General features: G+C 44.4%; 1 protein-coding gene across 2 annotated transcripts in view; it reads right to left on the bottom strand.

Moving 5' to 3' along the window:
- Window positions 1–475: 475 nt before the first annotated feature.
- The window catches only part of ZP2 (zona pellucida glycoprotein 2), a 34958-nt gene continuing 12816 nt past the window's right edge, over window positions 476–22617 (bottom strand). For both annotated transcript variants that reach the window (XM_020799597.3, XM_020799598.3), the window contains exons 6-18: window positions 21962–22006; window positions 19487–19651; window positions 17891–17987; window positions 16920–17101; window positions 14884–15016; window positions 10865–11046; window positions 10690–10781; window positions 9042–9166; window positions 7268–7457; window positions 5873–6008; window positions 4261–4357; window positions 1596–1679; window positions 476–630 (exon numbers count right to left, since the gene is read on the bottom strand). In XM_020799597.3, coding sequence (XP_020655256.3) covers window positions 497–630; window positions 1596–1679; window positions 4261–4357; window positions 5873–6008; window positions 7268–7457; window positions 9042–9166; window positions 10690–10781; window positions 10865–11046; window positions 14884–15016; window positions 16920–17101; window positions 17891–17987; window positions 19487–19651; window positions 21962–22006 — 1662 coding nt within the window. In that variant the 3' untranslated portion in view covers window positions 476–496. The remainder of the gene's footprint in view (window positions 631–1595; window positions 1680–4260; window positions 4358–5872; window positions 6009–7267; window positions 7458–9041; window positions 9167–10689; window positions 10782–10864; window positions 11047–14883; window positions 15017–16919; window positions 17102–17890; window positions 17988–19486; window positions 19652–21961; window positions 22007–22617) is intronic.

The raw sequence follows: 22617 nt of genomic DNA, 5'->3' as shown, positions 1-22617 counted from the left end.
AAATGGCCGCCCACTGTGTTTTCGCACCAATTCCTTGCTTACCGGGCAGCAAAAATGGCGGTCGTATGGAGGATTTTCGCTTTAAGGTGAGTTTTAAGCCCATAGGAACACACTGAAGAGGTTTCAATGCATTCCTATGGGCTTTTTAAAATCGCATAGCGACGAAATCGCTTTGCAGCGATTTTTGCTGCACGGATTATCGTTGCTATGCAGGGCACCACTGTATATAGAAAAACCTACTGCTCTTATGCCAACGGCTGGCATGGGATCTCATCTCAGCCCAAGGTGGATATATTTTCCTCCTGCCTCCATTCTCCTGTGCTGCTTCTGTAACCTCCTTTCTATATAGTGATACTATATTAATTTATTTTAGAGAAGTTCACGTTCTCACCTAAAGCATTATGGACTTTCTCAGCTCTGTAAAACAAACCCAATATATGTACCCCTGTAAAATAACTCCATCCCGGCAGCCAGGTTGCTTGGATTTCATTTTTATTCAGTTTATCAAGACAGTTCGCTTCTGAACCTTGAACCAACCTAGTATGGCTAATGTTATGGCTAGGAGGCAAAGCATCACACCGGTCACCAGTGTAGCGGTTACCCATGTTCCACTACTCCACGTCTGTCGGCCTAAATAAGAATACAGAAGTCAGGTTAGTAGACATCTGAAAGACATGGGGAAGGTCTCACAATTGATTGGTCAACATTGGGGCGTGCATTATGCTTCTACTTGGGCTAGCATTTGAGAACCAATCAGGTGCAGAGCGGCTAGGTTTGGAGCTCAGAAAGCTGTCAGGGCGAAAGGGGCGATGGCAGACCAGAATTCCTAGAACCACCCAATCAGCTGAGAAAGTCATAGCCTAAAAAGTAATTTTCCCCAAGCTTCAATTATCATATTAAATTGGGACTCGAGATACGTAGGTTCTAGACAACAGTTTTCCATGAAACCCATTGGGTCAATCGTTCATAGTTAACTCGGCTTACTGAGCAGGACTGTTGTGAAGAAAACGTTGGGCAAAGACCGGAAGCCATGTAGGCCACCTTGAGCTCACTGGAGGGATACACAACTGTGGGAGACAACTGTGAACCTGCATCAAACTTTGTGATGTTCTTTAATTAAAGGGGCCATCAGAGGTTCTTAACACATGGCCTGGGTGCGCTGCACCTCAGTGGCTGAAGCAGCAGTCGAGATGCAAATGCATGTTTCAGAGATAACACACTCCCAGTTCTACTGATAATGCACTACATCTGATAATGCACTTCTAAGAACTGGGAGTTCACTGCAATCACCCCTCCAACAAAGATGGAAGGATATTCTGCAGGAAGAAACACAGACGGCAGTTGTCAGGAGGCACAAGAGGGTCGCAAAGAGAAGGGGATTTTAATCTGGGCTCTCTCCATGATTTTGTGAATGAGGCAAAGGGACGGCATAATAAAAGACTTGCTGGGCAAGAACCAAGTGCGTGCACACACAATTACTACAGCGGCGACTTCCATGTCCCTACTTAAACCCTCCAGGGTATTTCCTCCTTCCACACACACACTCCACCTTGCCAGCCAGAGTTGCCCAGGATGTAGGAAAGAAGCAAATTTACCTTTAATCTCAAATTGCTCCTGAGGTACCAAGATGACAGCATGAGGAAGAGTCACCACAGCAGCATTTTCTGATGCTGCCACATCTGTAAGTAAGTAGGTAAGTAGGTAAGTAGGTAAGTAGGTAAGTAGGTAAGTAGGTAAGTAGGTAAGTAAGTAGGTAAGTAAGTAGGTAAGTAAGTAGGTAAGTAAGTAGGTAAGTAAGTAGGTAAGTAAGTAGGTAAGTAAGTAGGTAGGTAAGTAAGTAGGTAGGTAAGTAAGTAAGTAGGTAAGTAAGTAAGTAGGTAAGTAAGTAGGTAAGTAAGTAGGTAAGTAAGTAAGTAAGTAGGTAGGTAGGTAGGTAGGTAGGTAGGTAGGTAGGTAAGTAAATAAGTAAATAAATAAATAAATAAATAAATAAATAAATAAATAAATAAATAAATAAATAAATAAATAAATAAATAAATAAATAAATAAATAAATAAATAAATAAATAAATAAATGTCACATTCTTATTCTACTCGTTTTCTCAGACAAGATTCTGAGCCTCCATTGTGGGCAGGGACTGGAGGGTGACAAGTGACCCATAAGCTGATTGTGGCCCCATCTAGTCCCCAACTGGACCCAAAGCTTCCTTGTGTTCTGATCACTGATCAGAGATTATTAAGAGCCTGGAAAGTGGTTGGACAGAACTGAGCCCCACTAGGCAGCCTCAGAAGCTACCACACTGGGATGCATAACATTCGCTTGCTCTTTATATATAAAAATATATATATATGTAGTGAGGGGAGTCGCAGCATCAATTGTTGGGTGACAATTTCAACAGGCTCTTAAACAGAGCAAAGCAGTGGAAACCGCTTGTATGAAAAGGATGAGGAAATACGTTACCTCTCCAGATGTTACTGGAGGGCAACTCCCATCATCATCGCTTATTATGGCTAAGGCTTATGGGAGAGGTATTCCCAATAACACCTGGACGTCTGACACAGTCTCCATCCATGATGGAAGACTTCAAAGATGACTTGTGCAATTCCCCAAGCTCTAGGACAGGGGGTTCCCAACCTCGGTTCCCAAGATGTTCTTGGACTACAACTCCCAAAAATGCTGGCCAGCACAGCTAGTGGTGAAGGCTTCTGGATGTTTTAGTCCAAGACCATCTGGGGAACCAAGGTTGGGCACCATTGCTCTGTTAAGACCACCTGCTCTATGGTTTCGACCACTGACAGCACCACAACTAATGTTCAGAGACAGAAGAGGACCTTCAGCACAGCTGGCTGAGCTTGCCAGTCAAAAAATTAACAGAAATATTGGCTTCCTCGCTCTGCTCTGTCCTTGAAACAGACACTCATAGCAAATCCTGTCTGTAATTAGGAAGTTTGCTTTTGACTCACCAGCACTGGAGAAAACATCAGCTGCTTACGTTCTAAGCATTTTATTCTTTTCATAAGCAAGAGATTTTAAAAAGTGTCATTTTGAATGACAACTCCCATAATGCCCAGCCATCTGAGAACTGTCAGTTTTCCTAAGCTGGGGTCCTAAAACCCCTTCTCTATCTGAATTTTTTTTCCCTTGGAAGACAGCCTCTGTTCTGCTGCTGTTGCCACTAACAAAAAAGAGCGAAACAAGTCCGATTTCGTTTTAGCCGGCAAGGCAGGCATTCGTTAACAGAGGTCTGATGCTTATGTTGTTATTTTCAAACTTCTAATGAAGTGGCCCCAAGTCTCCTTTAACAGGGATGGGAATTTCATCCCACCTCGCTGTGTTTTGTACCTCTTTTAAGCACATCTCATATGGAAAAACACCCTGTAAATAAAGCAAGAGATTTCACAAATGTCTTTTGTCCTTTTAAGGTCACAAAAGCATCAGTGCTAGAAGAAGCCCCGAGGAGAACACCACTTCCAGCAGCAGACAGCTGCACTACACTCTAAAAGACTTGAATCAGGTCACATACCTTAATTATATTTGGTTGGAGTACTGCAATGTGCACTGTGTGGGGCCAACCTTGAAGACTGTTCAGAAACATCAGATGGTGCGAAATGCTGCAGCCAAACCATTGACTGGGGCTGGTTACAAGGATCCTATCACTTTCCTGTTACAGCAGCTTCATTAGCTATCGGTCTATTTCCAAACCTCATTCAAAATAGTGCTCATGGCCTATGAAGTCCCATACAACTTGGGTCCAGGTGATATGAAAGACTATCTCTATAACCAATCTCAGATGACAAGATCTTCCAAGGGAGGCTCTCCTCTTGGTCCCATCACCCTTCTAGATACATCTGATGAGGACCCAAGAAAAGGCCTTCTTAGTGACTCTGCGCCCACATTATGGAAAGCCCTCCTTCACGAGCCTGAGCTGTCCTCTTCTCTCCGATCCTTTCGGCAACCAGTGCAAAACTTTTTAAAGAGGCTTTTAATATCTAACTTAGATATTAGATTAGGTATTTAATACCTAATATCCAGGTTAGATGCCTTAGGTTGCTGCTTTTCTATCCTTCTAAAACACCTTTCTAAAGATGTTTCAAATTGTTTTCAAATGGGTGTTTCAAATAACTGCATTTGAGTGCTTTTTTAGTGGTTTGGTTTATTGTGTCTTGAATTCTTATTTGTTTTAACCATGTGTGAGCCACACTGAGTCCTCTCAATGGGCAAAACATGGCATAAACGTGAAATAAAAATAAAGCCAGTTACCTCGTCTATTCCTGGAAGGACGAGGACATCTGGTCGAACACAAAGGCGAATCTGGATGAAGCTTATCGCAGATGAGAACGCTGCAGTGAAAGTATACCTAAGAACAGGAAGTAAGAGGTGTGCATCATGGTGTCAACGCCTACTGAAGGGGGAAGATAAAGAGAAATGAGAACTAGACAGCAGCCACGAAATTAAAAGATGCCTGCTTCTTGGGAGGAAAGCGATGACAAATCTTGACAGCATGTTAAAAAGCAGAGACATCACCTTGCCAACAAAAGTCTGAATAGTCAAAGCTATGGTTTTTCCTGTCGTGATGTATGGAAGTGAGAGCTGGACCATAAAGAAAGCAGACCGCCGACGAATTGATGCCTTTGAATTGTGGTGCTGGAGGAGACTCTTGAGAATCCCCTGGACTGCAAGGAGAACAAACCTATCAATTCTAAAGGAAATCAACCCTGAGTGCTCACTGGAAGGACAGATCCTGAAGCTGAGGCTCCAGTACTTTGGCCATCTCATGAGAAGAAAAGACTCCCTGGAAAAGACCCTGATGTTGGGAAAGTGTGATGGCAAGAGGAGAAGGGGATGACCAAGGATGAGATGGCTGGACAGTGTCTGCGAAGCAACCAGCATGAATTTGACACAACTCCGGGGGGCAGTAGAAGATAGGAGGGCCTGGCGTGCTCTGGTCCATGGGGTCACGAAGAGTCGGACATGACTAAACGACTAAACGAAAACGACCCTATTACTGCAGTAGCATAAATATGAACTAGATCAGAAGCAGGTAACCCTGGAGGGTCTCAAGATACTAACCCCCATCATCTACCATTTGCTAGAGTCCATGCCAACCCTTTATGGCAAAACCGCTCAGATCTAGTTCTTTAAAAATGGGGTATAACGCTAAAACAAGATGACAGAAAGGAGCATCTCATTTTTTGTGGGGAGAAACCCTGGTCTCTAGCTTCTGGAGATGCAATCCACTTTGGAGGGGGGTTGCAGTGAGGGCCTCTGGAGCCAAGGTAGCCCCCCACGATCCCCCACTGGCCATCCTACTGCCATCGCATCCTGATTTTTCTACAACAGGGGCTGTTTCATGTAGGGAACAAGGGACCTCTGAATGGACATGAACTCCTTACTCCGATCATCCCCTGCCAATGACCAAGCTTATAGGGATTTAAGAGACACCCCCCCCCCCCACCGGGAGAGTGCCAGGTCCCCCCAGCTGTGCTACGGCAGGAGTAATTCTACCATTCGTGGCCCATTTCTGCAACTACCCAGAATGCATCCCTGATAAGGCAGGCTTTTGTTTAACTCAGTCAGTCAAAACTTCATTGTTTATGGCCGGAGGCCTTTACAATGTGCGCTGTATGATATAAAAAGAAAATCCAAGTTTTCCATTTTAGAACTACAGTACATGTTTTTAAATGTGCCCTTCTGTGAGCAGTTCCAACTCAACGATTGACCATTAAATTAAAGGGCATTGCGGTCTTTGAGAAAACCAATTTTCTAATCGCTTGTTTGAACCTTGGAAGCTGCCTCAGGGCCTTCTTGAAGAGAAAGAAAGGGTACACCGATTTTAAATAAACAGAGAAGAAATATCGCAGCTACTACTCACCAGGCTGGGCAGCGCTTTGCCACCAGAAACAAAGGCAAAGGCCTTCACTTCAAATCTCTGACGGAAGTTGGGAAAGCTGACCAGAGGGCCCACAGGATGGAATATCGTTTTATAGTTGTCGAGTTCATAGTCACACCTGCAAAGCCAAGGCAGCACAATAAAGGCATCGTCTTCTGGAGTCAAGAGCTTAGTGGCTAGAAAACGGTCGGAAACTTTAGGGTTCCAACGCCAAGCCTCCACTCAACCACAAAAGTCAGTGGGCAATTGTGGCTGGGCCACTCCCTTGCTCTCCCTCCCACAGCAAAACATACAGAGATTTAAAACAGTAGTCTCCAACCTTGGGCTCCAGATGTTCTTGGACTACAACTCCCAGAAGCCTTCACCACCACCTCTGCTGGCCAGGATTTCTAGGAGTTGAAGTCCAAGAACACCTGGAGGCCCAAGGTTGGGGACCATCGATTTAAAAAACACCTGCAGACCTACACTTTGGTGCCTACAAACACACAGAGGGGACAACACACACCTATTTCTGCACAGGAAGGGGGAGGAGAACCCATGAACAGATCAACTGCTTCTGGTAAAAACAAGACTACCCGTTTTCACACCCTTACTAGTCATGTCATATGAACTTAGGTGCTTGGACATTTTGGGGGATCATAATGATCTCTAAGTCTAACCAATTACCTTGGAGGTGGGGATCGCTCCAACACTAGAGGCGTTCAAGAGAAAAGTGGGCAACCATCTGTCAGAGGGTTTAGATTCTTGCACTGAGCAGGGGGCTGAAAATCATGGTCTTATCGGCCTTTCCAACTCCATTATTCTATGGTTCTAATTTGGTTATAGCTAGAAATCGGCAAGAATTGCGGGTTTGGCGGTTCAGCCCGATTTGTTTTACCACTGCAGTAGGTACCCCTCTCTGGCAGGCGGCCCCTCAAAAGCAGAGGAGCTAGGGCAGGGAAGCAGAGACACTGCTTCTGAGTGGGGGTCCAACAGAGGAGGGGGACGCCAAACCACTGAACACCTGTTGTGGCAATAAATGAACCAGGCCAAACCTGCAGTTTGTGCCTATCTCTAGTTGCAGCTCCGGAGAAGAGCTTTGGCCGTGGACTCCTCCAGCAACAAAACACCCTGATCTTGTATCAGGGTATCACCCAGATCATACAGATCTTTTCCGATTACAGAAGCTAAGCAAAGCCAGGCTCAGTCAGTATTGGGATGGGTGACCAGCAGGGAATACCAGGGATGTCTAAATAGGATTTGGGAAGAATCTTGGTTCAACCCCTGAGGAGCTGCTGTTAGTCAGAGGTAGCAGTGCTAGGCTGGATCGGTCAAGGGTCTAAATCAATAGAAGACACTCTCCTACATACCTATGGCTCACAGGGAATTCTTACTCACCCATCCACCACAATGTTCCAGCGTGGCAAGGAGGCCGGATCCAGCGACAGAGTAGCCCAGCAGTCATCTAGCATTAAGTGGATGTTGGGGTCATTACGACTGAGCACTTGGACCTCCAAGAAAATGGCCTGTCGCAGGTATTTTACGATGGGATATTGGTCGGCATTGTACGGGGCTGTGTAAGAGCCGTCTGCAAGACAGGAAACCAGAGGAGAGGCATCTAATTCAGGTGTTCAGTTTTACCACCAAATAGATCACCAGTTCATCGCGGAGGAAACTTCATGCAAAACATATAGTAAATTCTTAGCCAGATGCCTCGAAAAACCATTCTGAACATAGAGGAACAGTTTGGGCAGCCACAGCTTTCCGACTGCCATTGGCCTTCGCTGTTCAAGAACAAGACTGGCTTGGTTTCCGTAAGCGATGCTTCTGAGAAAGGATTTCGCCAGAACTGACTTCCCTAAATTGGCCAAGGACCTGGAGTCTAGCATTCCCTCTTCAAACACGGTACCTCACAAGCAAACAGGGTCCCGACTAGCATAGCTCCTTGACAGATCCCAGCATAAATTAGCAGAACAAACACAAGCCTTCTCCGAATGCAACAGAAGGACTGGCTGCCGCATCTTGAAATATACTTATTGTCATCTAAGTGTGTGTGCTCCCGTGTGTGTCTTTGCATGACGATCAAACACACTCTACTGTCATCTACCTGCCCTGTTTACAGTGCTTTTAGATCTTAACACTGCCTGATCTTGCACTGGAATTGTATGCTGTGTTATTCTTCTTCTTTGCTGCCGTTTTATTATTTGCTAGGGTTGGAGGGCCTGGCTGTAGAACTAGGGATCAGAATTCTCCAGTGTCTCTTGGGAGATGGGTCAAGCAAGATTCCCCTGGAGCAGGTGTGGGCTGATGGAGTTACTACATTCCCAGAGAAAAGGACTGGTAAACTGCTACAGAGTAAGTTACATTTAGAAAACCCAGAAAGAATCACTGTAAGTCAGAAATGACTTGACAGTACGTAATTAATATGATTTATTCTTTCATGGATTGTATTTTATATTTTTAATATATATATACAGTGGTGCCCCGCACGATGATAATCCGTTCCAAGAAAATCGCTGTTAAGCGAAATCGTCGTCATGCGAAAAGCCTTTCCCCGTTGGAATGCATTGAAACCCGGTTTAATGCGTTCCAATGGGGAAATTACCTCGTCATCCAGCAAAGATCGCCCACAGGGAAGCCATTTTGAGAGCGCCGATCAGCTGTTTTTAACCACTGTCTTGCGAAAATCGGTCCGGAAAACAGTGGGGAGCCATTTTGTGAAGCCGACGATCAGCTGTGAAAATCGTCGTCTTGCGAACAAACGGTCTGCGAAGCACGGACCTAATCATCGTCAAACGAAAATCCCCCATAGGAAACTTCATTTTGCAATTGCTATAGCGTTCGCAAAAAAGTCAGCGTCCTGCGGATTCGTCGTATAGCGGGGTCGTCACCATGCAGGGCACTACTGTATATTATAATTACATATTTTATAATGCATATTTTATAACTATATATAATATAGTTATTTGTATATATGTTTTTTGCACTATCTATCAGGCACTCCAAAAAATGCAAGGGCTAAATATATCCCCAGTGCCAATGATGTAGTCTTGCAACTATCTGATGAGCTCATGCAACAAGCCAAGGAGCTCGACAACAGCAGTGCCCCTAAATGATACCTGCAACATGAAACAGAATCCTAGCAACATTAGAAACTTTGATGAAGCCCCACCTGGATAGATGAGAAAGATCAAGGAGAGGGGACCTTGGTTTACGACAGACTCAGGGGGAGGGAGGCTGTTGATCTTCAAATTCACTGAGGCATCATCACTACCATAGGAACACATCACTGTTAACCTGCAAGAAGCAAAACCAAAAGAATGTGGGACGTTAGCTTCCTGGTACCAACCTGAGAGCATCTGAAGATGGCGGAGCTCGGAAGCATTGTAATTTTGAAATAAAATTCTGCCAGTCCCCAACTCATGATCACCCCAGACCTTAGTGGTTCGCTTTTCAAAGCTCTGAAATACGATGCAGCCAACACCCTTCTGGGAGCGTTGCCTCCAGTTCCCCAGGTTTTGGCCCCTACACTGGGAAAAAAATTCTACAAACCAAGTATACACGGTGAGAGTGCTATGTTCCCCTTCATTTTTAATTTAAATGGTCTGCGTCAATCAAAGATCGAGCCAGTTCTAGGCAACCCCCTAACCTTTATGTTTCCACACAAACTTGCATCAAGCTGCCAAGTTTCATTTATTTTTTTAACAAGCAACCAAAAAGGTGCAGATGGTATAATCCAAACGGCTCCTTTGCTCCCTGTTAGCTTTGCCATAGAATTCCAGCCGATTTCTCAAATGCAGGCAGATGCCGCTCACCCCAAACCGTTTCATGTTAACCTTCGCCTGATGGTTCATTTTATAAAAACAGATGCACTCCACCGGGCTTATGTCAAACTTCTCCCCCTCCCCAGGACCTTTGGGTTTCGCCACATGCCAGAGCAAAAAGCTGCCACAGGACCAGCCCCTTGCTGGGGCCATTTCCACACCTGCAGCTGCTTTAAATACTAAAAGGACACCAGCCGGGGAAACAATTCTTAATGGTACAGTCATGTCAGTCCTTTTTGAGAGCAGATAGAGCCTTCCACTATTTGTTCAAAGATCACTGCACAGAACCACTTACAGTATCTGTTCACTGCAGGAGGCTTTCTCCTCGTTAAATCTGCTATTATAATATCAGCAGTTGGCTATGTCCGCACATTTTTCTGTAACTTCATGATCAGAACAATCTTTGCTGCCTTTTACCACCCCATCTACGAACTTTAAGGGAACATGGACTCACTACAAACAGAAAATTACTTTGCACCAGGTCAGACATTTCTCTGACTAGGCTTGCTCTGAACTAGCATCGGCTGTTGGGTGCAGGACCCTTACCCATCACCTGTTACCCGATTATCTAACGGGCTACACCACAGATTGAACCTGGAGTCTCCTGTATACAAAGCAGGTGCTCTACCACTGAGGAGAAGGCTAAGTGATATGCTAAACATGTTTTTTGAAGAGGTGCTCCTTCATGAAGTAAAAGTTATTTGCATGTCACAGTGCATAATTTTTTTCACATTTTGCATTCCGTCACTGGTCAGTGGGAGGTAAACTCAGGCAACATTTGCAAGTCTGATTGCTGAGGCACACTCCCCCTGAGGAAATCCTGCTGCTGGAGGAAAAACCACCTGTTCTTACACTGAGCCACAATCTTTCCTGAGGTAAGACAACACCAGGAAAAGAGACTAGATGACAACAGAAGTAATAAGATAAGGAGCTCTGGTGCAATTTTATTTTTGATAAGTCAACTTTAGAGCCAGAAGTAAAGGAGGAGAAACACACCTGAATTCACTGTCTCTGGAAATCCCATGAGGTGGAAGATCTGCCCACAGTGCACGGACTTCATTCTCATAAATAGCCTTCTCCCCATCAAACTAGAAAACAAAGAAAAAAATTTTTATAGCAGTAGTCAAGTTGAACCAATCAGCTGGGCTCCAGTTTGGGGAGAAAAACTCACCCTCTGCGTAGTCCCACACTTATTCAACGGCACACGAAACCGAACCACGTCATTTGAAGGAGATCTGACAACGGGCTTGCAGGTGGGGTCTTTAAGCTTGAGTGTATCAAGATTCAGTGCCGGCTTTGTGCTGCTACTAAATACATCAAAGTCCATGTGGCCGTCTTGGGTGCATACAGCAGCTGTAACAATTGCAAGTCAAGTCACTGTACTTAGAACTTGAAACTACAAAGGTACAGACAAGTCATCACCAGAAGGAGCTACAGTGGTGCCCCGCTTAACGACGTTAATTCGTTCCAGCGAAATCGCTGTAGAGCAAAAACGTCGTAAAGCAAAATTTAAAAGCCCATTGAAACGCATTGAAAACCGTTCAATGCGTTGCAATGGGCTGAAAAACTCACCGTCCAGCAAAGATCCTCCATGGGGTGGCCATTTTCGGTGCCTGTAGAGCGAGGAATCCGTCCAAAAACACAGCGGTGAGCCATTTTGAGCACCCAGCAGCCATTTTGAAAACCCGTCAATCAGCTGTTTTGATCGTCGTAATGCGAAGAATCGGTTCTCGAAGCAGGGAACCGATCTTTGCAAAGTGAAAAAAACCCATTTAAAACATTGTTTTACGATCGCAACAACATCGTTGTGAAGCGGATTCGTCATTAATCGTTAAGCGGGGCACGACTGTATTTCAATGCTGAAAAGTGACTGTCATACGTTTTTCACACCTCCTACAGTTTGCTAGTTAGCGTGCTTTGCTTTGTGATTGGTCACTGGGAGGTACACATGGAGCATAATCATGCAAGCATAACTGCTGGAAGTCTGTCAAACATATTCCTGGAACAATAATGGGTTTCAGCTTCTACAGAAGTTTAAAATTTTTTACATTTTAGGCATTCACTTTCTGTAAACCACATCCTGTTTTCTGCATGCTTTATTCTTCTGAAATTCCCCCAAATCTTTGCAAATTTGCACATACCCTGTTTCCCCGAAAATAAGCCCTAGTAGGATTTTTCAGGATGCTCATAATATAAGCCCTAACCCCAAAATAAGCCCCAGTTAGATGAAACCCAGCCCTCCACCCTTGTGCAGCAACCAGAACAAGATGACATGACTGTATTTGAATAAATGTAGATTGTTGTACATAAAAAAACATCCCCTGAAAATAAGCCCTAATGTATTTTTGGAGCAAAAATTAATATAAGGCCCTGTCTTATTTTCAGGGAAACATGGTACAGTATTTCGTGCAATGTGTTCTTTTCCCAAACACAAAACTCTTTTCCACCGCTACTTTTTCACTCATCAGCAGCCACCATCCCACAAATGTAACCCCAGAAAGGATTAAGATCTTGGATGGGGGGAGGGAAATCACCTCCCCTATTTTCGCAATGACAAGAAGGTGGGGCAGACAACTGGAACCACTGCATGGTTGTAAGAAAAGCCTTCACCCTCCTCACCCCAGTCCTGTTTTCCTGTTAAATTCATCCTCTCTCTTCATGATGGGGCCAAAACAGAAATGCCCTCCATGGTCACCAATGGAATTTTTTCAAGCAAAACAGATTACAGTCTCTCTCTGACTAAGGTTTTCTGAAAGCAATCCTTCCCTCATGACTTTAAAGCTTCTTTCGCCTCTTCTCTGCTTTCTATTCTTCTTGGACTTCAAGAGCCTCTCCTTAAAATTCTGCTGCAAAAAAATGTTCAGCCGTGTGAAGATTTTATTCATATTGTTGCACGAAGCCCACTCAAAGGCCTCCTGGACTCATTGGCTGGGTTAGCTTTACATTTCCTAAAGCCAGTCATGAAAACTGTCTCCTTCTGGAGAGAGTAGTAGTAGTGTCGCATTTGATTTTTTTTTAACATTCACTTGCCAGCAAATTTAGGAAAAAAAACATCCAGGCAATGTATTCACAACAATGAATACCAAGATTCGGCAATACATTTATATTAAGCCACTTAAAGGTTACATATAAGATATGCCTTTGAATTCTCCGAAACGCTTCACTAGGCAAGGATGACATAATGGCAAAAAGAAGGAACTCCAGGTTTCCTTAGGGAATGCATTTCTTCAGCCAGCTAACTAAGAAGGCTCCTTCTCTTATCATCATCATGTTCCATCAAAATCAATTCTGAGTTATGGTGAGCCTTTCCAGGGTTTTCTAGATAGGGAATACACCAAAGTACAGTGGTGCCCCGCATAGCGACGATAATCTGTTCCAGGAAAATCGTCACTATCCGGAATCGTCGCTATACGGAACGAAAAACCCCATAGGAACACATTAAACCCCATTTAATGCGTTCCTATGGAGGAAAAGCTCACTGCTATGCGGAAATCCTCCATCTGGCCGCCATTTTTGCCACCTGGTAAGTGAGGAAAGGGCACAAAAACGCTGCGGGCGGCCATTTTTTCCCAGCGGCCATTTTTGAACCGCCGATCAGCTGTTTTTAAACATCGCAATGCGAAAATCCGTAGCAATGCGATTTTTTGGCCATTAAAAACATGGCAATGCGATCGCTTTCGCAATCGCAAAAACCAAATCACTATGCGGATTCATCGTTAACCGAGGCGCTCACTATGCAGGGCACCAATGTAGTTTACCATTCCCTTCTTAGGGTGCCTTGGGACTGTACAGCTTGCTCCAGGCTACACAGGCCGGTTCTTCTCCCAGGAGGCAGGGGGAAGACTTCAACTGTCCACATCTGGCTACACTGAGCCATCTAACCGGCAATCTCTTTTAATCAACTGTCAAGTCGTATTCATTGCAACCCTTAGAAGGTGGTCTTCAAAAACAACTCGAGAGTCAGGGAAGGTACATCTTTGAGAAGACACTCTAGATCAAAAGTGGGGTGGAGGACTGACCCTCCTGGCGTCTTTCAGCCAACCAGATTCCTTTCCCGTCATTTCATGGTGTCTCTCTCTAAAGTTTTAATTACACTAAATAAGAGCTTTAAGCTAAGATGTGCCTTGTGTGCCACCAAGCTGAGCTCAGCTCTAGAAGAATTTCCAAAGCATGTGAGATACTTAAGGTGTGGTTCTCCCAGCTCCCAATGCATTTGCGGGTCTGCATGGGATCTGAACCCGTGTCTCCTAGGTCTGACACTCTAACACTGGAACTGGGTATTTCAAGAAGATGAAGCACTTAGCCAAAAGTCTGAGTCCCCCTCCACCCGCCACTGTACCTCTTGGGAGAAAAGCCAGCCTATGTAGCCTTGGGCCAGCTGCACAGTCCAGGGCCCCCCTCAGAGGAAAGGAATGGAAAACCTCTTCTGAGTACTCTCTGCCTAGGAAACCCTGAATAGGGTTGCCCTAAGTAGGAATCAAGTTGATGGAACGTAATTGTTAAGCTGGACACCCAGCATGGCATAGTAGACAGAGTGATGGAGATGAGGACTCAGGAGGCCTGAGATGAAAGCTCACTGGGGGGTGGGGGGAGTTGAATTGGTAAAACTACTCCTTAAACATTTCACTTACTTTGAAAACTCTTAGGTTCTTCTGCAAGTCATTTCTGGCTTGATAGCTCACAACAACAACTATTAAGCTAGAATGTGCTGGAATTTTCAGTCCTACCCTTTTGCCCCTGGTTTGCCACAATGGGGTCTCCAAAACGTCTTTGAAATTGAATTTGGCCTTTGGGTTGAAAGACACTACCCAACACTGCTTTAAGATGAGCCTTCCTTAACCTTGTTGCCCTCCAGATGTGTTGGACAAGAAATGATACTGGCAGGGTGCAACGGTAAGAAGAAATGCCTGCTTTAGGGACACTCGTCCAGGTAGCTATGCCCTTAAAGGGGAACAGCACCTGGCCCATGGATTCAAAAGTAGTTGGGTCAATGAGAGACACTGGAGTACTCCCACCATTCAGTCCTACAATTCCCTTATCTCCCCGTCATTGGCCAAGGTGGCTTCTGGGAACTGAAGTCCAAAACAACTGGAAATCCAGACAGTTCTCCCCAACCACCGCCTTATACATTCCTAGCTCGTCGTGAGATGTTGCCTGCTACAGACCACATAGGCTACAGGAAGGCCTTACCTATTGGTGCATTTGGCTCACAAGGACACTCTGGGTAAGTAACCATAGTTGTCATTGTACCACGGTAATCAAAACTCAGTTTCAGGGATGAGGCATATGCCTGAAAGCCTGAGCAGTCATCATCGCTGTAGATCTGAAATGAGTAAGAAACACATGTCATTCCTTGCATCACTAGGTTCAGCCCAGTGCACAGAAAGGTAGCCCTTCAGACGTTGTTGGGCATGCAAACCCATTATCCCCTACATCCCTGCTGAACTGGCCATTGCTAATGGGAGTTGCAGTCCAAGAACCCCTGAAGGGTCACTCGTTTCCAACCATGGGTCAAACTGTTCTGGAGCCAGGACGACGGATAAATAGTTGCTAAACCACAATGCAATACATATCAACTGCAAATTTCAGGAGCTTTATCAGGAACTTGCTCCCAATAAATTCAGAAAGCCTTAAGGGGTTTGGAAAAGAAAGCATTTCACTAAAGCTCAAGGAAACACATAAATCATCAGAAAAAGGGACAGAGAGAGCATACTCATGGGAGCAATTTGTTGGAATTTTTACAACCTTGCAGGCTGCCTGTGGTTTGATTGGATGGGAGGGTTTGTCAATCTATCCAGCACTAACCAATTGTTTCCTCCTGCTTCTAAATTCAAATAGAGCCCAGTTTCTCTGCTGAGTGTTCCTTTCCCTCTCTTTATAGTCTGTTATGCCAGGTTGTTTTGTTTGCTGTTGATTTGTTCACAACTGTTAAGGAATGAAAAAATTTTATTTTCTCCTACAAATATCTCAGAACGAGTTATTGAGACTAAGTACCAGTTCATGAGAAAGGGGTGGACTATCTAGGGAACTTGTAGCTATTATAATCTGTGTGATTTTTTTTACTTCTACCACATAGCAAAAAGAGAATTTGACCAGAAATTCACAACTCTGCAACACAATTCGCATCATTTGGAGAACTAGTCAGTTAAGTTCACTGCATTTATGTACTTTCTGTGAGATGAGGAACCTTTTGGCCCTCCCACTGTTCTGAATTTCAGCTAGTCCAAAACATCTGGAAAACCAAAGGTTCCTCTACTCTGTTTTAAGGAGAGCAAATAAAACACCAGAAGTTCAGCTGTGGTGGGCCTGGTGCTAATAGCTTACAGTATGTGTAAAAGAAAAACACAAAATAGTTTCTTTTGATCAGGTTCATGTCCACCTGTGGGGGCAAATTCTACTTTTAAAGGGACACGTCAACTGGCTCTTCTAAATTCTCCCATAATTCATTTAAAAATCTCCAGAGCCCAGCTCAAGTTTCATACTTAGAAACAGACTCCACCCCAAGTCACCATTTTTAACAAGTTACAGTGGTGCCCCGCATAACAATCACTTCGTTTAACGACGAATCCGCATAGCGATGAGGTTTTTGAGATTCCATTGCGAAATTTTAAATGGTAAAACATCGCTTTGCGATGATCAGTAAGCGTTTCGCTTACCGATTTTCGCATAGCGATGTTTTTAAAACAGCTGATTGGTGGTTCCAAAATGGCTGCCGGGTAAATGAAATGGCCGCCCTCTGTGTTTTTGCCCGGATTCCTCACTTACCGGGCAGCAAAAACGGCGGCCGCATGGAGGATTTTCGCAGAACGGCGAGTTTTTTGCCCATAGGAACGCATTAAGCGTGTTTTAATGCATTCCTATGGGCTTCTTTGTTCCATATAGCGATGAATCCATATAGCGACGATTTTTTCGGAACGGATTATCGCCGTTATGTGGGGCACCACTGTATATTTATTTCGTGCCTTACCACCAACAAATTCAAGGGACTGTACATCGTCTACTCTGCCCTGACCACACAGGGGTGCTGTTAGACAGGGTGAGAGAGATTAACTGGCATCCAGTAAGGTGCACAAGGAATTTGATGGGTCTACTACTCAGATTTCTGAAGACTCCGTCACACATTCTGCCACACAAGCAGTGGCTGGTAGACCTCAGTATCTTAATAGAAAACAGATCTTGCAGGCTTTGAAGCCCTCCTGCTCTGCAGCTATAGCACACACACTCACCCGAGACTTCAGGGCTCGCTTGCTGATGTACAGCTTTAACCCCATCCTTGTGTTGACACTGATTCCATTGGTTTGCAAGTGGTGGAGTGGGATGTCCTTGTTGTCTAGAGTAGCAGCGGTCAATGTCGCTGGGAAACGTGGGATAGTAATCGTCATGTGTGTCGAGTTGCAGGTTGCTGGGTCTGAAGAGTATCAAAGAGATTCAGGGTCTGCGATTTAGATCTGTTTGGCTGCAGAGTTCTAAGCGGGGAATCTGATTCCACACTGTGCCTCCCGGAGATTAACCAGCCTGTGTAGCCTTGGGCAAGCTGAATAGCCCTAGAGTGCCCCCACCCGAAAAAATGAATGATAAACCACTTCTGAGTATCCTCTACCTAGAAAACACTGGAAATGGTTGCACTAAATGGAAACTGATTTCATGGCATACAATTATTATTTAGGGTTTTTCCAAGAAGCCATTTTTCCAAGAAGCTGCAGCCCCACATAATGGTGGACAAAACCTTTAAATAGCGACTCAAGCCACCCCATACCTCTTGGGCAAGTGTATGGATCCGAATTCCAGGTGAACCCACTAGGATATGCGTTGCATATGATCTGCACTTGCATGTATTTCAGTGCAGATCTGGGCTTTAAATTGTGATTGAAAGGGGGTAGAGCACACCCCTGGCACACAGGAAGACCTGGCTTCAATTCCCAACATCTCCAGGAAGGGCGAAGAAATCTCTTGTCTGAGATTCGAGAGAAGGCCAGTAGGAAATACCAGTCTGGAAAGACCAACTGACTCAGTAAAATAGTAGCTTCTAACATACAGGAATATATAGAAGAGAATAGAATTGTCCACATATTTTAACTGCATTAAGAAAAAAATCCACAGGTTAAAAGAGGCATTATTACAGCCAAGAGATGTTGATAGCAGCTGACTAAGGGCTTACGGGAAAAGCGTGCAAGGCTCACCCCGCCCACATTTTTACCTGGGACACAGATCATTCTTGTTTCCACAGTCAGGCGCTGTTCAGGAGGCCCATAGGTCAGCTTGACCGCCAAAGTGTACAGCACTCGGCCATCTTGCTGTAACACAAATGCAACACACACTCTTGACATGGCTAGAGGCAATAAAACATCGGCTGGCCATTTCCTTTCTCTCCTGATCCTCCCACCAATAAAGAAATTTGATTTCCAAATAGGCAATATGGGGGGGGGGGGGGGAAGAGAGCTGACTGGAAATTTCCAAACTAGTGGTGAGGCATTTGAAAACACCCCCCCCCAAACTGGTTGAAACCAACTCTCAGCTCACTTTAAGCAACAGGCTTGGTGAATCTCTGCCCTGACCATCTTGGGACCTGGATTCCTAATTTTTCTATTCTCGGCCTGAGGAAGTGAACTTTATTCATGAAAGCTTGCACGGAAAGTTTGACCTCTTCTACATCAAGATTTCATACTAGCCTCTACCAGTGATTCCCAACCTTGGCTGCCAGAAACCCACTCCCAAAAATCCTGGCCAGCACAGCTAGTGAGTAATGCAGGCCTCTGGGAGTTTTAGTCCAACATCTAGGAATCCAAGGTTGGGAACCACTGCTCTGTATACTATACAACAGGCGTGCACAGATTTTTCCGGGTTATATCCAGGGTATCTTGCCTCTGCACCCGTCTGCATTCACCTAGCCCGTGGATTGCGTGCCACTCTTACAAATATTTATCAAGTGTCTGTTCCCATGTTAGAAAGAAGCTTCAGCATCTCAGCAACAAACGCAAATAACTTTCTTACGGCCAAAAGGTGGCTTTCATTTGTCTTAATTTATACATAACTGAAAGGAATTTACATCCTAAAAAAAGCAACTTATGGCAGCAAAACAGAGGCACAGGAAAGCAGATTTAAATACGATATTAGAGATGGGGAAAAGGCAGGACTTACTAGAACTCTAGAAGCTAACAGATTAGGACAATATTCCGATGACCTGGCTGGTCCTTGCCGACGAACAATGGGTTGGAGTTGAAAGATCTTATCTAAAGCAGAGATTCCCAACTGTAGGTTCCCAGATGTTCTTGGACTGCAACTCCCAGAAGCCTTCCCCACTAGCTCTGTTGGCCAGGATTTCTGGGAGTTGTAGTCCAAGAACATCTGGGGACCCAAGGTTGAGAACCACTGTTCTAAAGCAATGCTTCTCAATCTTTGGCCCACCAGCTTTTTGGACTTCAACAACCAGAAGCCCTAGCCATCATAACCACGGACTGCGGGAGTGGAAGTCCAAAACAACTGGAAGGGTCAAAGAGGAAGAACGGAATGCCCTCAACTCAAAACAGAAAGCCCTCTGTAAAGGAATAATTGAGAACTCTGACAAGCACCTTATCCCTTCCCTTGCAACCTGCTGGATGATGAAGAAAAGAAGAGGCAGAAAGACAACAGGTGCCCAAACGATTTTGAAGGAATCTGACTGGCCACAAGAGACTTGGTGAGGTGATTCTTCTGGACTCATCTTATAGGTCAAAGTAAAGGCATGGCATAGATCAGAGCATGAAGAAGGCTTTGCTCTTCCAAGGACACCAGTTGCTCCTTAACTTCCTCATACCTGGTATGTCGTAACTCCTGCAGCATTAAATGGGGCTCTGAAGACAATAAGATTGCCATCCGTTAGGAAGGTGTAGCCCTGTTGCATGGCTTGTCTGAGGCTTAACCTGTGCGTCTGCGTCCCATCATCGATTGACACAACCCACTCCATCCGAGATTCTGCCGTCTGCAATGCAGAACACAGTCATACACGTACTCGTATCTGGAATCAAGAGATGCTCACACAGCTTATACACATGACATTTTTGAACTTCTCTCTGAAACCACTGCCAGCATCACCATACAGGCTGAACAATTTCAGGTGCCATAGTCCAAAAATAAGAACTTCCTGGATGCTTATACTACATAGCCTATCATAATAGGCTAATAATAATAATGTATATCAAGCCAATTCTGACTCATGGCAACCCTTTTCAGGGTTTTCTAGATAAGGAGTATTCAGAAGTGGTTCACCATTCCATTCTTCTGAGGGCTTCTTGGGACTGTGCAGCTTGCCCAAAGCTACACAGGCTGGCTCTACTCACAGGAAGCCCAGTGGGGATTCAAACTCCAAACCTTTGACTCTGCAGCCAGATACCTAAAGCACTAAAGCTATCAAGCGAGCACTTTCACAGGCTACCATCTCCAAATTACAGCTTCAGCATTTTAAAAAATCCAAATAATTTTATTTTAAATGGAGGAACCTTACTACTCATGCAGAAAGTGTTAGATTCAAGTGCTTATAAACAGAATGCAAATTGAAAACGCCATCTGGCCCATTTTGTATCTTTCTAACACACACATTTTACACTTGTGAAATATATAGCACCACAGGAGGCTTTTTCAATATGCAGTCAGCAAAACATTCCTGTTCAACCCAGCTGAGATGTTTTAATCAAGTAACCACTCCACTAGGAGAAAAAAAAGGGGGGGGGGTCAGAACTTGAAAAAGTTTTCATTTCTTTTGTCTGACTACAATCTACATAATTTCTCCACCAAGCTGCCATGGCTGATGATTTACCTATCTACCCCTGAATTGGCCACCTTATTTTCAAACTGGGAGTAAGTTAAATCTAATGCCAGCCTAAATAATGGTGAGGTACAACCGGAGTTACAGGTCAACAACATCTGGAAAAGTCCATGACTCTATGACATTACTGTGAAATAAAAACCAGTGATGGGTTTCTTGAGGCGGAACATTTTCCCAATTCTGAGTAAGGGCCTACATTTATATACAGTGGTGCCCCACATAACGGGCCCCCTGTTTAACGATGAATCTGCATAGCGATTAAGTTTTTGTGATCACTTTTGCGATCGCATAACAATGTTTTAAATGGTAAAACATTGCTTTGCGATGACTGGTAAGCTGTTTCGCTTACCGATTTTCGCATAGCGATGTTTTGAGAACAGCTGATCGGCGGTTCCAAAATGGCCACCGGGTAAAAAAAAATGGCCGCCCGCTGTGTTTTCGTGCCCCTTCCTCGCTTACCGGGCAGCGAAAATGGCGGCCGTATGGAGGCTCTTCACATAACGATGAGTTTTTCGCCCATAGAAACGCATTAAACGTGTTTTAATGCATTCCTATGGGCTTTTATGTTCCGTATAGTGACAATTCCACATAGCGATGATTTTTCCAGAACGGATTATCGTCGCTATGCGGGGCACCACTGTACGTACATACACATACACACACAACACACCTTTGTAGTGAACAGCACCTTCAAGGGCAAATGCCTGGTGGGCAGAGAGGGTTCTTGGAAAATTCATCTTTTGGTGCATAACATCCAGAATCCTCCCTAAGCTAGCATGGAAATACTGGACAGAAGATGTCAGAAAGCTGCAGTAACAAAACATCACTTTTTCAAGCTTCAAGCAAACGAGGGGAAATATTTTAGATTGGAAACTGGTCCTCAGTTAAGTTTCTTTTTTCAAAACCTCAAAGATTTCATTTCTCCCAGCTACGACAAGAAAAGCTTTTAGGAACACATTAAAAGTGGATCACAACGTATTTGCCAACTCCTAGGCTTCAAGCAAGGAGTTGGTTAACGTGTAACACTTTTTAATATGTCTGTAAAATATTTTCTTGTCTTAAATGGAAAAATAAAAACGTTGAGATTTGAAGGGGGGGTTGAGAGTTTCATTTCCCCACTGTGTCTTCTCAAGAGACAAGCCAACCTGCGTAGCCTTGGGCAAGCTGCACAACTCCAGTGCCTTCCCCAGAAAAAGGGAATAGTAAACCACTTCTGAATATTTTGTACTGGAAAAAAAGAAAAACAAATTTTGATGGAACATTATGAGACTTCAGCAAGTGAAAGCTTAACCGGGACTTGCTTTTGAAAAATCCAATTAGATTTTTGGCATCAATCAATATTTTTGCTCAAGTACTGCTTGCTGGCTACAAAAGTGCACACTGGCCTGGTATATCTTGCCTTTAAGACTTGCAAGAAAAACAGAAGCTACGAAAGAATGCTACATATTTACAAACACAGCTACATACCGCATATTCATCATGGAAGCTGGGAATTAGTCTCGGGAAGGCAACCTGCATGAGATTAAGAAAAGGCATTTTAGTATTAACCAGCTCCTTACCGAGCATAGAGACCCTCCACGACCTTAACAAAAGTGATGCTCCAATTTCCATGGTATCGAAGATTTTCATTTTTGTGAACTTACATCCCACCTCTCCACCAGAAGGGGCACCACATGGGCAGGGAACAATAATTAATCAGTGTGGTATAAGAGTGAGACGGTTGGTGTCCGACTCCAGTGATCCACATTCTAGGCACGATGAAGCCATGCAACTCACCAAGTGACTTCTTATTCTGGCCTACCAGGCAGCGGAGAGACCATTATATGCCACTTCATATTTATGGGAGGAAAAGTGGGATGGAAATGCAACTTATACATGTGCAAAATACAACGTTAAAACTAGATGTTGACTTTTTAAAATTACAATATAAAACCTAAGAAGCACAATAAGAATGAGAGACAGTACTGCCCACCTGAAGAAGATCATGCAGGAGGCAACACCATGCAAGACTCAGCACCTAACCACAGTCTCTTTGAGACATCCATTGATCACATTCACACACTTCAGGAAACTGTTCTACTGCCCCGTCTTAGCCTTAAAGTGGTCAGCTTAAACACAAGCCG

This window comes from Pogona vitticeps, chromosome 13 (genome assembly GCF_051106095.1).
Source record: "Pogona vitticeps strain Pit_001003342236 chromosome 13, PviZW2.1, whole genome shotgun sequence".
In the NCBI taxonomy this organism is placed as follows: domain Eukaryota; kingdom Metazoa; phylum Chordata; class Lepidosauria; order Squamata; family Agamidae; genus Pogona; species Pogona vitticeps.
Note: the sequence above shows the minus strand (reverse complement) of the source record. Positions and strands in the feature narration are given on the sequence as shown.